We start from the raw sequence: 15,249 nt of genomic DNA, 5'->3' as shown, positions 1-15,249 counted from the left end.
TTATTCCTCCAGCTGGTCGTGGCTGCTTGTGTCCCGGTGTGGCCATTTTAGGCATCTTTATAGCGATTATGCAGAAGCTGGAGACTTGCCCCTCTTTGCTGTCGTGCCCACGGAAAGGGTCCAGTAGGGCTTGGGGCCTCTCTACTGGGAAGAGGAAACCGCTGCTGAACAAATCTGAAACCACAAAAGCGCCTTGAATAACTGACAGCAGCTTTCGTCGAGCCACGGCCTTTCTTATGAGGCGGGGGCTCCAGCCCACCAGAGCTTCTGAAGGCGCCAGCGATCTGTCAAAGTCTTTTCAAGGTGGGGCGCGCGTGCCACAAAGCTCGCTCCCCCCCCCATTTTATTTTTTTACATGTTTGCTTCAGCGCGTAGGAAGGCGGGCGGGCGGGCAGGGAGGCTGGCGTTGGGAAGCCCCTCACCGGGGGCGCCTCTCGCACGCAGCTTCCCTCCTCCTGCCTCTCAGGGAGGCGGGCAATTGCGCGCGGGCGCAGAAAGCGTCGCACGTGGGCGGTTCGCTCGTGGTTCCTCCTTCCTTCTCCCCCCTCGCCCACCCCGCACCAGGCTCGGCCTACGGGGGGCAGGTGGCTCCTTGCGCGCGCATTTCCCGCTCGCTCCCTCCCTCTGCTCGCTGGGCGGCGTGTGCGGGTGCCTTTAAATTGCTTTCGCGGGAGCTGCCGCCTGCTCAGTCTCATCTGTGATGTAAGAAGAGACTTTTAGGTGTCTGCGCCGATCGCCTGACTTTCTTTTCTTCTTTCTCCCCTTCCCTCCTGCCGCCGGTTCTCCCGCTCGCTCTTTGCGCCGCTGTCCTTGGCCGCCCTGCTGCTGAGGCGGATTTGCAAAGCCGCCGCCGCCGCCGCTGGGTCCAGCCCGCCCGGAGCTGCGCTGTCCTGGGCGCAGAGGGCGCGCGACTGCCCGGCTCCTCGCTCAGCCGCCGCGGGTGCGCAGGCATGGAGGAGCAGCCGGAGTGCAGGGTGCTCTCCATCCAGAGCCATGTCGTGCGCGGCTACGTGGGCAACAAGGCGGCCACTTTCCCCCTGCAGGTAGGTGCGCGGGTGTGCATGTGTGCGTGCGTGTCAGAGAAGAGACAGAGGGCAAGCCGGAGGGACACAACCGAGCAGGCGGCGGCAGGTGGCTCCTCCTGCCGTCTCCAAGGCTGCCTGAGGCGCGCAGCCCGGGAAAGCAAATACCGGCGAGGTTGTGGCTCCAGCGTCCGCGGAGGGCGCTTAGGACACTCGTCGGGCGGCCTGGCTGGAGGCAGAGACTTGCCGTTCCCAGTCCAGAGGGAGCTGTGGGGCTTAGGCGTGTAGAGATTCTTTCCCGCTCCACCTCGGTCTCTCTAGGCGAGGCTCTGCCAAGGAAGCCCCTCCTGACACAAGCCTCAGCCTGTGCAGAGGAGGAGGGAGAGGGCGGAGAAAGCGCCCCTTCTTCGACGATGGGGTGTTTTTGGAGAGGAAGGGAGAGACTGTACAGTGTATATATATTTTTAAAGAGCGGCTGCCTTCAGGCAAGTTCCTAACCGCAGCGGCGCCTGCCAAGTAGGGCGAGGGTCAAAGAAATATGCCGAGAGAAAAACAAAACGAAGGCGCACCCCTTGTCAGTTTCTAAGCTCTGGGGAACGATGGGAAGTGTCAGCGGTGGCGAGGTTGCTTGGCCATGACACGTCCTTCCCATTAAAAAAAAATGTTTTCATTTGGGTATCTTAAAAGGCTTTCCAGGGTCGGTCCTGCAGCTCCCCTGAACGCAATGAGTGATCCTCCAAAGAGCCACTGCTTTAAAAACACAGAATCAAGTATGTTAAAATTCCGAATCTGACTCTTTTCCTTCTGTTGTTGTTGGCTTGTCTATGTTAACAGGCCCTTTTTTGGTGTTGCTGATTTTCATGGTATATTCATAAGGTGCTGGCCAGTGTTACTACATAGCACCAACAGGAATGCAAAGTATGTAGAAACAACAACTGTACTGTTAACAGTGGTTGTTTAGGCAATGTTTTAATGACAGTTAGATTTCGTTGAGGGACATCTTGTTTCCAGGCAGAGCTCTGGATTTTTTGGGACTTACAGTGCTGTCCAGCATGTTTTGGAATGTAGCTTCAAACCATTTTTCAAATGCTGCATAATTACGTTTCCTAAAATAGCTGTGATAAAATGCAGTATTTCTGGCTGTCATGTGATTCCCAAAGAATCAGAAAAGAATGATCACTTCATAAGAAATGTTGCACACAGCTAATTGATTTTTGCACTGCATCAAGCATATTGCACAGGCAGCAACAAAAGTAAATAATGAGTAACCTCACCATGCACTACTGTAAGATGAGTAACCTGTTCCCAAAAGAATTTGTCCAGCTGAGCACAGGTCAGTAGGTTTATCACACATAGAGAACTCAAAGCTAAAGCAGATACTGTACTAGGGTTGGATTTTTGGATTATATAGCCTGCCATTGACCCAGATTACTTGTGCTAACAAAGGATAAACTTCTTTTTTTGTAGTATCTCCATTTCCCAATATATGAAATAGCCATTTAAATACATTTGCAGTGCACGTCTGTACATGTTTATTCAGAAATAAGCCATAGTGTGTTCAATGGGGTATTCTCTCAGATAAATATGGATAGGATTGTAGCCTTAAAAAAACCAAAGAACTTTTAGATTTTTCACCAAAGGACCTTGAGCATTGCTTGATATAAAATGCTTCTCTGTAAGATTTGATATAGCCAGTTGATGCCATTTATAAGTACAATCACTTGCCGTCATTTGTTTACAGCCACTGCTTCAACTGTAGCAGACGTACAAAAAGAAACAAGCTACCACTGCAAATTTCAGTGTGAAAAAATATATATCCTAAGAGTTATCCCCAATCATTATCTTTTATCTTGCCTTCAGCATATATACTTGCCATTGTCTCAGTCCACCTGTTGAATTAAGCTTCTGACTATGATAGCACAAAAGCACTAGATTGTCTTTGTGGTGCTTTAAGCACCTTCTCTCATTTTATGGCTGCAAACCCATAGAACTGTTCTTCTGGAATTCATCCTAGGCTAGGAACCTGATGAAACATCACCAGCAGGAAGTTGCCATGGTGAAGATTAAGCATTTTATTAGCCACTGTAAGCCTATGAAGGGATTATTTTAAAATTTTAAGTACCCTAGAAATGTTGTGAATTCAGTGTGCTGGTGTCTGTCCTCCCATGTTGTGTCTGTATTAGCCGAACAAAAAAAGAGATCTAAATGTGCATCTGCCTCTTCACTTTTAACAAAGTTTTTAAATGGCCCAGGTGTGGAAGGGAAATATTATGCTGGGGAGGGAACCATAGCTTGATGGTATAAAACAGGCACCATATGCAGAAGGTCTCTGGGATTTCCACTTGAAAGGCGATTATTTAAAATATGGGGTTTTCAATTGGTAGGTTGGGACACAGTATTGAATCACAGCCTAATCCAAGGTGGGTTGTAGCAGCAGCACTAGTAATTTCCAAATATATGGGTTAAAAGTGAGTCACAGGTTTGGAAAGGTTGAAGATCACTAATGTAAGGAAGAGTCATTGTCAGAGTAGAGACAACAGTGGGCTAGGTGGACAAATCATCTGACCTACTATAAGGCAGATTTCTATATTCCTTTGTTACTGGTCATTAGTAAATAATTCTCTGGCCCTTCTTGCAAGCATAGAGCATAATGTGCTTGCACTTGTGATGGAAGTGCAGGGTTGGGGAGAGGGATTCACATTTTTCCAGAAACAGCAAGTTGTGGTTTGTGACTTCTGGTTTATGCACAAGCTTCACTTTTTGCCTGGTACTCAGCATTGTCAACTCTGATTAGCAGTCAAAAGCAGCACCGACCTACTGGTCGCAATATATCCAACACCCCCTTTTGCTTTTCTCTGCCAATCACTGTAGTGCTTGAGCATTTGAAAGACCTATGATATTATCTCTTCCCACATTTACTGTAAGGAAATTAGTTTGGGGGAGGTGTAGAAATACAGGCCAACTGAGGCAAATTTCAAATATGCTGCGCACTTACAAGGAAGGAACTGCTATTGAATCCTGTCGGAATGACCCAGAAACACCCCCCCCCCCCGATTATGTGTGTGGAAGCTAGCAATGCTATTGCTTGTGTTTCATTGCCAAAGCTAAGAGCTATTTAGGGTTGATCCACACATTGAGAAGCATCTCATTGTACATTCTCCTGGGATTGTATGACTTCAAATGCAGGTGGAGGATTGCATGATGAAATGCTTCCCTCAGGCTAAAACCCCATTCTGTAGACAGCTAGCATGTCAGGGAGATGGGTTTTGATATTTTCTTATATGCTTTCTCTGCCTGTGATTTCTGAGTATTGCCATTGATATATCACCAAATTAATATCAGCATTTTGTTAATAATAATTGTGCTATTATTTGTGAACTAAAGTAAATCAGGATCAGAGAGTCTGCAACGGAAGTGCTGGGACTCTTAAGAGGCCAGGGAGCTAAGGCAGCAAAGTCTACTTTCTATGTGATAAATTTCTTGCATTGTCACTACAGAGAACGACAGCCATGCTTAAGAAGTTATTTAGAGGATGTTATAAGAATTTTAAGGTCTCAAAGATAGAATAAATATTCATAAATGCACACATATCTAAATATATGAACGATGGGTCTGAAATAGTATGGGAGGGCAACCCTGAAGCCATTTTGACTCTCCCAATGACCTCAAATATTCCTCTGCAGTAAGGGAGGCAAATGGGGAAAGCCTTCCCATTGTCTTTTTGCTTGCAAATCCTGTCTTTAAGGGTGCATTTGTGTATGAATAAGGGACGCAGGTGGCGCTGTGGGTTAAAGCCTCAGCGCCTAGGACTTGCCGATCGAAAGGTCGGCGGTTCGAATCCCTGCAGCGGGGTGCGCTCCCGCTGCTCGGTCCCAGCGCCTGCCAACCTAGCAGTTCGAAAGCACTTCCGGGTGCAAGTAGATAAATAGGGACCGCTTACCAGCGGGAAGGTAAACGGCGTTTCCGTGTGCGGCTCTGGCTCGCCAGAGCAGCGATGTCACGCTGGCCACGTGACCCGGAAGTGTCTCCGGACAGCGCTGGCCCCTGGCCTCTTAAGTGAGATGGGCGCACAACCCCAGAGTCTGGCAAGACTGGCCCGTACGGGCAGGGGTACCTTTACCTTTACCTTTTGTGTATGAATAGGGTGAGCCTGTGACCTGGATTCAGGAACTAAAGTATTAACCATCACAAAAGAATGGCCAGACTGCCCAGGTAATGCAATCCGCGACCATTATCAGGTCTCCAGGCAGACAGGAGTTCTGCTGTAGACTGCCTCCTTCTGTGATGTTTTATGTATGATGTTTTAGGGGGATGGTATTGGGCTACAGGGTGGGCAATTTCAAAAGTCTATATAAGGCCTTGTGCACCATTGTTCAGGTTTCTCCTCCCTCCTGCGTGTGGTGAGTGGGGACCCTGTTGCAACCGTTCCTTTAATAAAGATCAGGCTTACTAGCCACTTTGCTTTTCAGTTTACTCTGGTTGGCCTCTGTTATTTCTCCTACCAATCGGGAACCCACTCAAGGTCTCTATACGTGCTCTTGGATACCCCATAAGGGAAAAGGAGCAGGTTTTCTTAAAACAAGGGTACTTAAAACAAGCTGAGACACTGTGAATAGATGGAATGTACCAGAGTATTTGGAAGAAACCCGCGTGATCCTGCACATGCAGTCAGAGTAACAGCAGAAGCCCTGCAGTGTGTCCCTTGGCAGGAGGGAGCACAAGGCAGGGCTTTTTCAGTTGTAGCAGCAACCCATAGAGTGCCTTTTGCAGAGGAGTCTGCATAGCTCCTTTACAACTTCACAAGCAGTGATGACTTAACTTTTTCAATAGGCATTTGGGCTGAGTTAAACTAATTCTGAATTGTTTCTCTCTCTCTCTCTCTATATATATATATTTTGCTTCCAGCAAGTTGTTGTCTGAGTTCTGTTTTGTGGGGTTGGAGGAGGTTTTTGGGGAGTGGGGGTGATGGCTGCTTTTACTTTCTGATTGTATTTTTTGTTGGTGTAGTTAGCCTTCTTGAGAGTCTTTCAGCTGAAAACTGGAGCAGAAATGTTTTAATAAATACATAAAGGGTGAAGTTTGTTGATGTGAAAAAGGCCAAAGCTTTTCAGAGCCGCTGAAAAGTAACAATAATACATAAAAATGGAGCAGAAATATGAATGAAATTAAAACACTTTATGAATAAACACATCAACTAAAAGGTGTGACGAAATTTGTCTACCACCAAAAAGACATCATACTGGGGGCAAGATGAACCACTCCCCTTGGAAGAGAGTGCCATGGTTTGGGTCACCAGAACTGAAAAGATCATCTCTTGGGTCTCCCTCCCATCTGTGTTCTGAAAGTGAGCATGGTCAAAGAAAGGCATCCAAGGAACATCTAAATGGCTGGATATATTTGTTTGGCTGGATAGGTTCAGGTGGTCGTTAAAGCAGCCTGTTGCTAAGTCATTTGGTAGCAGAACTTCTGGTTATACCATGGCATGCATCCTGTGACTGAACTCTCAACCAGTCCCAGAAAATTTGACCTCGGCATAAAAGGTAAAGGGACCCCTGATCGTTAAGTCCAGTCGCGGACGACTCTGGGGTTGTGGCGCTCATCTCACTTTACTGGCTGAGGGAGCCAGCGTTTGTCCGCAGACAGCTTCCATGTCATGTGGCCAGCATGACTAAGCCACTTCTGGCGAACCATAGCAGTGCACAGAAACACCGTTTACCTTTCCACCGGAGCGGTACCTATTTATCTACTTGCACTTTGATGTGCTTTCGAACTGCTAGATTGGCAGGAGCAGGGACCAAGCAATGGGGGGGGATTACCCCATCGCAGGGATTCAAACCGCCGACCTTCTGATCGGCAAGCCCTAGGCTCTGCAGTTCCCCACTATACTGGAGCAACACATGTATATGGAACAGTATTTTCACATCAGGATATAGTGCAGACCCCTTTATTCCCCTTTGATTCCCTTCTTAGGGGAGAGGCTGTAACCCAGTGAAAGAGCATACACATTGCATGCAGAAGGTCCTAGGTCAAATCTCTGACATAATCCAGTTTTAAAAAGGAGAGTCAGAATGGACAGTACTGAGATAGATGAACTAAGGTCTGATCTTGTATAAGACAGCTTTTAACTGGGCATAAGATGATGTATTGTATAGTAGCATCATGCTACCTCATTTTTGTTTTACTTTAAGTTTGTTAAAAAACTTATAAAGTGACTCTGAATGTACCTTGGGGAAAGAGTTACTAGAATTAATGGATGGGCATTTTTATAGGGCACATTACAGAGTGTTTCACATGCAGTGTCTAGTTAATCCTTACAACAGATATGTACAATAAAGCATTGTTATCCATATCTTGCAGATAGGGATATGAAACAGACATAGGTTATTTTGACTAACTAGCAAGTTTGCGTGTTGATAAAGGCTTTGCTGATAGAGAGAAAGATAAATATGTTTTCTTATAGAGGAAGTTCTATAATATTTTGCTTTCAGCCTTGAATATCTGTGATGCTCAGACATCTTGCCAGCCCCTGCCATCTGGACCAATTATGAATGGAATGGAGGCAGAACCAGTGATACCTAAATAGTCTGCATATTTCATTAAGAACACGTTTCATTTGCCACTTAACAGAGTTTTGAGGACCATTCTCTTTATTGATCAGAGACCACATGGCTTTAAAATCTGCTCTGGGTAAGTGTCTCCATATTAGGAGAGAGAGAGATTTTTTCCCCCTTTCCACCAGAGGATAATCATCATGCAAGTCAGTGCTGGAGCAGACGTCAGAGCATGCCAGTATATGCTCTGATGCAATGTAGAAGCTGTGAAGCTAATCTGTCCTCTCTAGTGGCAGCTGTTTCTGATGGCAGAGGTTAGTGGTCTTTCTGAATAGTGGAACCTCTGTAGGCTAAATTGCCCTGAATCACAAATGAAAGATGTTTCAGCATTCTGAGTCATGCTGACGTTTCACTCCTATTTATAGAAGGCATGAAAGCTGTTTTAAAAATCAAAATGAACAGTAGTAAAGAGGTAAAAAATACATATGAGTGAAACCAGCAGTGGTGATGAGGGACAGCTGCCACTGCTGATGCCACAAGACTCTTTGCCCATGTTTGCAAGCAAAACATATAAAACCACTGGTGTGTGCAAACTATGAGGTTATTTATCAAATTACCAGCATGTTTATCTTCTTTATTGCACTGTGGCAAACAAACCAATGTGTCCATTTGTAGCAAGACCAACTTTTATTTTAAGCTAAAATATAGTTTTACTTGCTTTTTACATGAGGATACCTGGCTCGGCAGTTGTCAGGGGTTCTTTTCCAGGTGGCACTCGCTGGAACTCAGTTCCGGCACCTCTCAGGTGGGCACCATTGCCATTCTAAGAGAACGAGGGAGGCGCTCATGGTGTGTTATGGCGTCTCTTTTTCTAAAAAAAATAAAGCACTGGAAGTTGTATATGGGAATCTTTGGACCGCAGGGATTCACAATCAGCAAGTGTTGTGTGGCTGCAAAGAAGGGTAGTGAGAGTTTATTTAGGCTGTATTAACAGAACCAAATTTTCCAAGTCATGAGATGCAGTAGTTCCACTTTATTCCACATTAGCTGGATCTTTTGGATTACAGTGGTGCCTCACAAGACGAAAATAATCCGTTCCGCGAGTCTCTTCGTCTAGCGGTTTTTTCGTCTTGTCTTGCGAAGCAACCCTATTAGCGGCTTAGCGCTATTAGCGGCTTAGCGGCTATTAAAGGCTATTAGCGGCTAAAAGGCTATTAGCGACTTAGAAAAAAGGGGGGGAGCAAAAAAAACCGCAAGACTCGCAAGACGTTTTCGTCTTGCGAAGCAAGCCCATAGGGAAATTCGTCTTGCAAAGCGCATCGAAAAACGGAAAACCCTTTCGTCTAGCGGGTTTTTCGTCTTGTGAGGCATTCGTCTTGCGGGGCACCACTGTATTAGGCCCAGTGGTGGGTACAGCACTTAAGAAAGCTACAGACAAATTAGAACAATGAAGAATGTCTTCAAAGAAAGACAATGAAAGTGGTCAAGGGTAAGCAAAACAATTCTTATGAAGATAGCTTGAAGAAGAAGAAGAAGAAGAAGAAGAAGAAGAAGAGGAGGAGGAGGAGGAGGAGTTGTTTGGATTTGATATCCCGCTTTATCACTACCCAAAGGAGTCTCAAAGCGGCTAACATTCTCCTTTCCCTTCCTCCCCCACAACAAACACCCTGTGAGGTGAGTGGGGCTGAGAGACTTCAAAGAAGAACTGGGTGGTCCAAGGTCACCCAGCAGCCGCATGTGGAGGAGTAGAGATGCGAACCCAGTTCACCAGATTACGAGTCTACCGCTCTTAACCACCACACCACACTGGGAACTGGGTATATTTTATCCTGGAGAGAAGACAGAGATAGAGTCATGTTAGCATTCTCAAAGTGCTGAAGGGCTGTCTCAGAGAGCAAAGGCTTGTTCTCTGCTGCTCTGTAGGCAAGAGTAGATCTAATGAATGTAATGGTGGTGGATTTCGACTGAACATTAGGAGAAGCTTCTTAATGGTAATAACAGTTGGACTTTTAGGGCTCTCACTTCCTGGGAGCAGAGGCATCAGAGATGCTCTAACTCTATTTCCGCATTGAGTAGAATAGTGTTGGACTAAATTGCCTGCAAGACCACCTCTAGCTCTGAGTCTATGACTCTCCTGGGAACTACAGATTTCATTTATGCAGTGGACAGTGTCCATAGTTGGGATTAAATGGATGTGCAATCCTTGTTGAAATCACCATTCAGCCATGAAACTCTTTGGTTGAACTGTTGCCTCAGCCAATTCTGTTTCACAGAGTTGATAAAAGGATAAATAAAGGTTAGAAAATGAAAAGCACTTGGGACTCTTCCAGCCATCCTCTTTACTTGCATTCAGGATGATTTGTGCTCATGATGGTATTGGGCTGGTTATTCATGACCCACTTTAAATAACGTTTGTGCCTATAAAACCTTTGAAACAGACATACTGTATTGCTTTGTTTCAAGTTGGTGCATGTCATAGAATCATAGAATGGTAGAGTTAGAAGGGATTTCTTGCTGAAATCCTCTAACTTCATGCCACAATGTTCTTGAAGAAGAAGAAGAAGAAGAGGAGTTTGGATTTGATATCCCGCCTTTCACTCCCTTTTAAGGAGTCTCATAGCAGCTAACATTCTCCTTTCCCTTCCTCCCCCACAACAAACACTCTGTGAGGTGAGTGGGGCTGAGAGACTTCAAAGAAGTGTGACTGGCCCAAGGTCACCCAGCAGCTGCAGGTGGAGGAGCGGAGACGCAAACCCGGTTCCCCAGATTAGGAGACTACCGCTCTTAACCACTACACCACACTGGCTCTCGTTGTTGAGGGTTGTTGCACTATAGATCAGTGGTGCCCCTCCAGATAGCAATAATGCAGAAGCATCATACAACAACTAATAACCTGGAATGATGTGTGGATAGTATAAATCCACTACTAATGGATTATTATTGAGTCACTGACAGGTTGCAGAATACACCAACAAAACACACACTCCAGTTTGGAGGGGCCCTTTGTAGAAACTAGGTCTGTGCACTGGATTTGGTTGAGGCCTAAACCCTGAGTCAATTGGACCTGTTCAGAGGCCTCGTTTGAGTTGCGTTGTAACAGCCCTTGATTGCTGCAGGTTAGGTTGAGTGGCCTAGAGCCACCTGGGACTTTTGTCCAGCAGGAATGTCCAGCAGCAAGCAGACATGAGCAAACATGAGCAAGAAAAAGAGGAAACCACAAAAAGGAGGGACCTACCAGGTGGCTGCCTCTTCACAGGAGAAGGTTGGGGGGGTGCACTGCCAAATTGCCTCAGGGATGAATATGAGTTGGGTGACTGCTGTGGCAGCGCAGGCCAAAGTGGAGCGATCCAGGGGCCACAAATGAGGTGCCCTTTATTGTTAGGGCACCAGAGTTAATTGCACCTGGTTGCTTTCTCACTTAAGAGCAAATAAATAGTTGCACTCAACAAAGTAGTAATCAAATTCTTAAAAATCCAAGTGAAAACTTTACTTGGAGCATGACACATTTGTTTTCTCTCAGTTAGAAGCCTGGAGTAACACATTTCGAATTTCAGTTGGAAGAACATCTGCTGTTTTCATAACAGCATCCTTGATCCAAATGAAGGGCTAGGAACATGCCCTCAGAATTCAGAAGTGCATACTGGCTTTGCTCCTTAAACTTTAGCACCTGTCAGCACAGCACAACCATGCTGTGGTCTGCAGTACAGAATATTGTCTTTCTAGGGTTGTGGCCCTTTTCCATGTGCCCAACTTCCAGATACACATTTCAGGATGATTCCTCACTATGTGAATGAGATTATCTTTAATGTATATGTTGTTAGAAGAAAAAACTGCTCCCATCCCTTATGGGTTATTCCAGAGCCCGTACAGAGTTGTTAAGTGGGTTCCCTATCGGTAGGAGAAAAATAACAGAGGCCTACCAGAGTACCATATTTTTCCATGTATATTTTGGGGGACTCCAAATTAAGAAAACACCCCTCAGCACTACCCGTGTATAAGATGAGCCCCAATTTTAAACCTAATTTTTTGTTTAAAAAACCCTAGTCTTACACACGGAAAAGTACAGTATATTGAGAAGCAAAGTGGCTAGTAAGCCTGATCTTTATTAAAGGAAAAGGAAAATAAACTGTTGCAACAGGATCTCCACTCACCACTCGGAGGAGGGAGGGAAGGAGAACCCTGAGCCCTTATAAAGACTCCTGAAATTCCACACCCTGTAGCCCCCATAAAACATCATACATACATCACAGAAAGAGGCGGTCTACAGAGAAATCCTGTCTGCCAGGATACCCGATAATAGTCCCTGATTGCATTACCTGGGCAGTCTGGTCATTCTTTTGTGATGCTTAAATACTTTAGTTCCTGAATCCAGTCACAGGCTCACCCTATTCATAGACAAATATGCCCTTAAGACAGGATTTGCAAGCAAAAAGACAATGGGAAGGCTTTCCCCATTTGCCTCCCTTACTGCAGAGGAATATTTGAGGTCATTGGGAGAGTCAAAATGGCTTCAGGATTGCTCTCCCATACTATTTCAGACACATGGTTCCTATATTTAGATATGTGTGCATTTATGAATATTTATTTTATCTTTGAGACCTTACAATTCTTATAACATGTATATGTATTTTTTCCGGGGGGAAATCAACAGAATTTGGATTATCAACCTTTTTTCTCCCCCCCCCCCCCCGAAGAGTCACTGAGAAGGGAGGGATCGAAAGTGCTGCACCAGGCTCCATTTCCATGCCCTGAAGCAGAGTGCCAGCAGGTCCGCCTTCACACCTCTGTGCCTTAGCAGCAAGATGAGTCAGTTGGCTCTCATCAGAGGGCTTCCTAATCCCTTTCTCATTGCATGAATTTTGAAGCTGCACAGTTTGGTCTAGGTTCAGATATTTGTTCCTGAAGGTACAAAGGCAGGTCTCTTAGACGCACTTTGAAAAGGATGTGTGGGAATTATGCATACTTTCCCCAAGAGTTTCACTAATGTTTGCTAGAATATTGCAGTTGACAGTGCAGCTAAATGATTGACGTCTTGAGCTCCAATGCTAGGGAGCATAAGACTGAGAATTTGGGTCCTTTGTTCTTTGAACAGCAGACACACAGGCTAAGCACAGTTTGTAAAGGTCTCTTCATTTTAAAAGCTATTTGCCATGTATCTTCTGGGGGTGGGGGTGGGGGTGGGGGAACACACTGTTAAAGAAGAACAAGTCCGAGCCCTTCCTTGGGCTCATGGAACTAACTGTACAGTTTGTTGGATACTGGTCATTGACTTTATTGGTCCACATTAATACAACTACAAGACTTTATTTTCTGTTTTCATGACAAGCCATAGATTTATACACAATAGCCATCATTTGCTGCTGGTTTTATAAATTCTCAAAACTGCATAAAGTAAAACTGTTGAGAGTTAAATGTGGACTCCTACTCTGGACAATCATGACCTCTTCAGGGTCATAATAGAATACATGAATCAGCATTGTTTCCAGTCTTACACCCTGAAATAGCTAACTCAATGCCTCTTGCCAGCGTGATGCATTATTGTTGCTTTGTTCCTTATCTTTAAGTCAATTGCCTACCCACTGTATTGCATTATTGCCCCGGGAATATATCTCCAAAATCTTAATGAGATTTTGGTACCTCACTGTATTCATTTCTTTCAAATACAGCTAAGCTATGTAGTCCCATTATATAAGCTTGATGTGCTGTGCTAAATAATAAGAGAACAAGAGATCCAAATTGAGTAGGACCAATTTATGATTGGTTGACCTATGCTGGCCATTATGTTCTACTCTAAGATTACGCTGCATTTTTAAAGCAGCTTTATCTGAGGGGAACTCAGTTTTACAAAACGTAACAGCAGTCATGTTGACCTATAGGAAAAATTCATAATATTGGGGTAGTAGCAAGCTTGCTTTTTTTTTTTTCTTTTTTTGAGAATTCAAAAGAGGAGAATGGTAGAGATTCTGAAAGCTTGCACACTATTTTGTGATATTTTGAATGACCTAAGATAAATAAAGGTAGTTTTCTAACATAGCTTTTGAGTATTGTAAATGTATTTCTTTTAAGCAATATTTTTAATAGTAATTCTCTCCCCCCCCCCCACCTTTAGGGTAGAATTTCTCAGAATGAGTCATGCCCCCCAAAAAATATATATGCTAATTAGAGACCCCTCACAAACTCAATCCCAACTTTTCCCAGAACTTGGCATATGTTTTAATCTACTGCAGGGCCAGCCCAATGTTCATAGAGCCCTTGATACCTAAATTCAGTGGCCTAAAGTGGCCACCTCAATCTGTCTTAATAGTAGATAAGCAGATATACAAAGTGTTTTACATTTACACTGCAGCATTTAAATACAGCTTGTGCATCTTCTCTGAATGAGTTTCTCTTTGATGTCACAGCACAAGTATTTGCTAGCCAGATTCTGCCCTCCATTGATCTTGCACAACCTCCTTGAATTTGATCCAGGTGTCTTTCTTCTTGTATTCAGTTTATACTTTTTTTTCTTGTTTAGAGTGGAGGATCTTCGTAAAACTGCTGTGAAAATCACAATACTTTCTTTTTCACTTTTCCTCAATTTCTGTTGGACGTAACACTACCTGACCTGTACCACAATCAACTTGTACTTAAGATTGTTGTAGATTTAAAGGAAGAAAAAAATGGCATGTGTTTATTTTGAATGCGGCAGTGATTAGACTAGTTACAACAATGACAAAAATAACAATTATTTCAGTGTCTTCTTTTGGTTAAAATAAAGACAGCATAGAGAATGAATTAATGGTGTTTTCTTTTTGTTTTGGATTTGAATTCAAAGTGATATGTTTTATCCTTTAGAAAGCACCATGCAAGTTTGATCTAGCCAGGCATTTTCTAGGTCACGCATAGGCAAACTCGGCCCTCCAGATGTTTTGGGACTACAACTCGCATCATCCCTAGCTAACAGGACCAGTGGTCAGGGATGATGGGAATTGTAGTCTCAAAACATTTGGAGGGCTGAGTTTGTCTATGCCTGTTCTAGGTTCTTCCCCACTTTCTAATTTAAAATTCTTCCATTATTTCACCGAAGAATTGATGCTTTTGAATTATGGTGCTGGAGGAGACTCTTGAGAGTCCCATGGACTGCAAGAAGATCAAACGCATCCATTCTTAAGGAAATTAGCCCTGAATGCTCACTGGAAGGACAGATTGTGAAGCTGAGGCTCCAGTACTTTGGCCACCTCATGAGAAGAGAAGACTCCCTGGAAAAGACCCTGATGTTGGGAAAGATTGAGGGCACAACGAGAAGGAGACGACAGAGGACGAGATGGTTGGACAGTGTTCTCGAAGCTAAAAACATGAGTCTGACCAAACTGCGGGAGGCAGTGGAAGACAGGAGTGCCTGGCGTGCTCTGGTCCATGGGGTCACGAAGAGTCGGACACGACTAAACGTCTAAACAAGAACAACAACATTATTTCTTGCCAGCCGTGGGCCTTTAGTTAAAGAAGGTATTTATGGATGGCAAATCCCTCTTGCTGCCTTTGGCAGACAGAAGGGAAAAGCTGTTCATATGTGTGTTTTGCTGTCTTAAGGGTGGCACCTGTTCAGAGTGTCCTGACTGGGATTTAATGTTGCTGTTCACATTTTTAAAAAGTTGCTAGCTCTGCTTCAATGCTGAGGAATAAGGAGTTCTGATTTT

General features: G+C 44.5%; 1 protein-coding gene across 1 annotated transcript in view; it reads left to right on the top strand.

Moving 5' to 3' along the window:
- The first annotated feature begins 462 nt into the window (after nt 1-462).
- Nucleotides 463-15,249, top strand: part of PDXK (pyridoxal kinase) — a 48,434-nt gene continuing 33,647 nt past the window's right edge. Inside the window, exon 1 of the mRNA XM_083734723.1 lies at nt 463-1,043. Coding sequence (XP_083590849.1) covers nt 951-1,043 — 93 coding nt within the window. The 5' untranslated portion in view covers nt 463-950. The remainder of the gene's footprint in view (nt 1,044-15,249) is intronic.

This window comes from Podarcis gaigeae (genome assembly GCF_964106915.1).
Source record: "Podarcis gaigeae genome assembly, chromosome: 4".
NCBI classification, from domain to species: domain Eukaryota; kingdom Metazoa; phylum Chordata; class Lepidosauria; order Squamata; family Lacertidae; genus Podarcis; species Podarcis gaigeae.
Note: the sequence above shows the minus strand (reverse complement) of the source record. Positions and strands in the feature narration are given on the sequence as shown.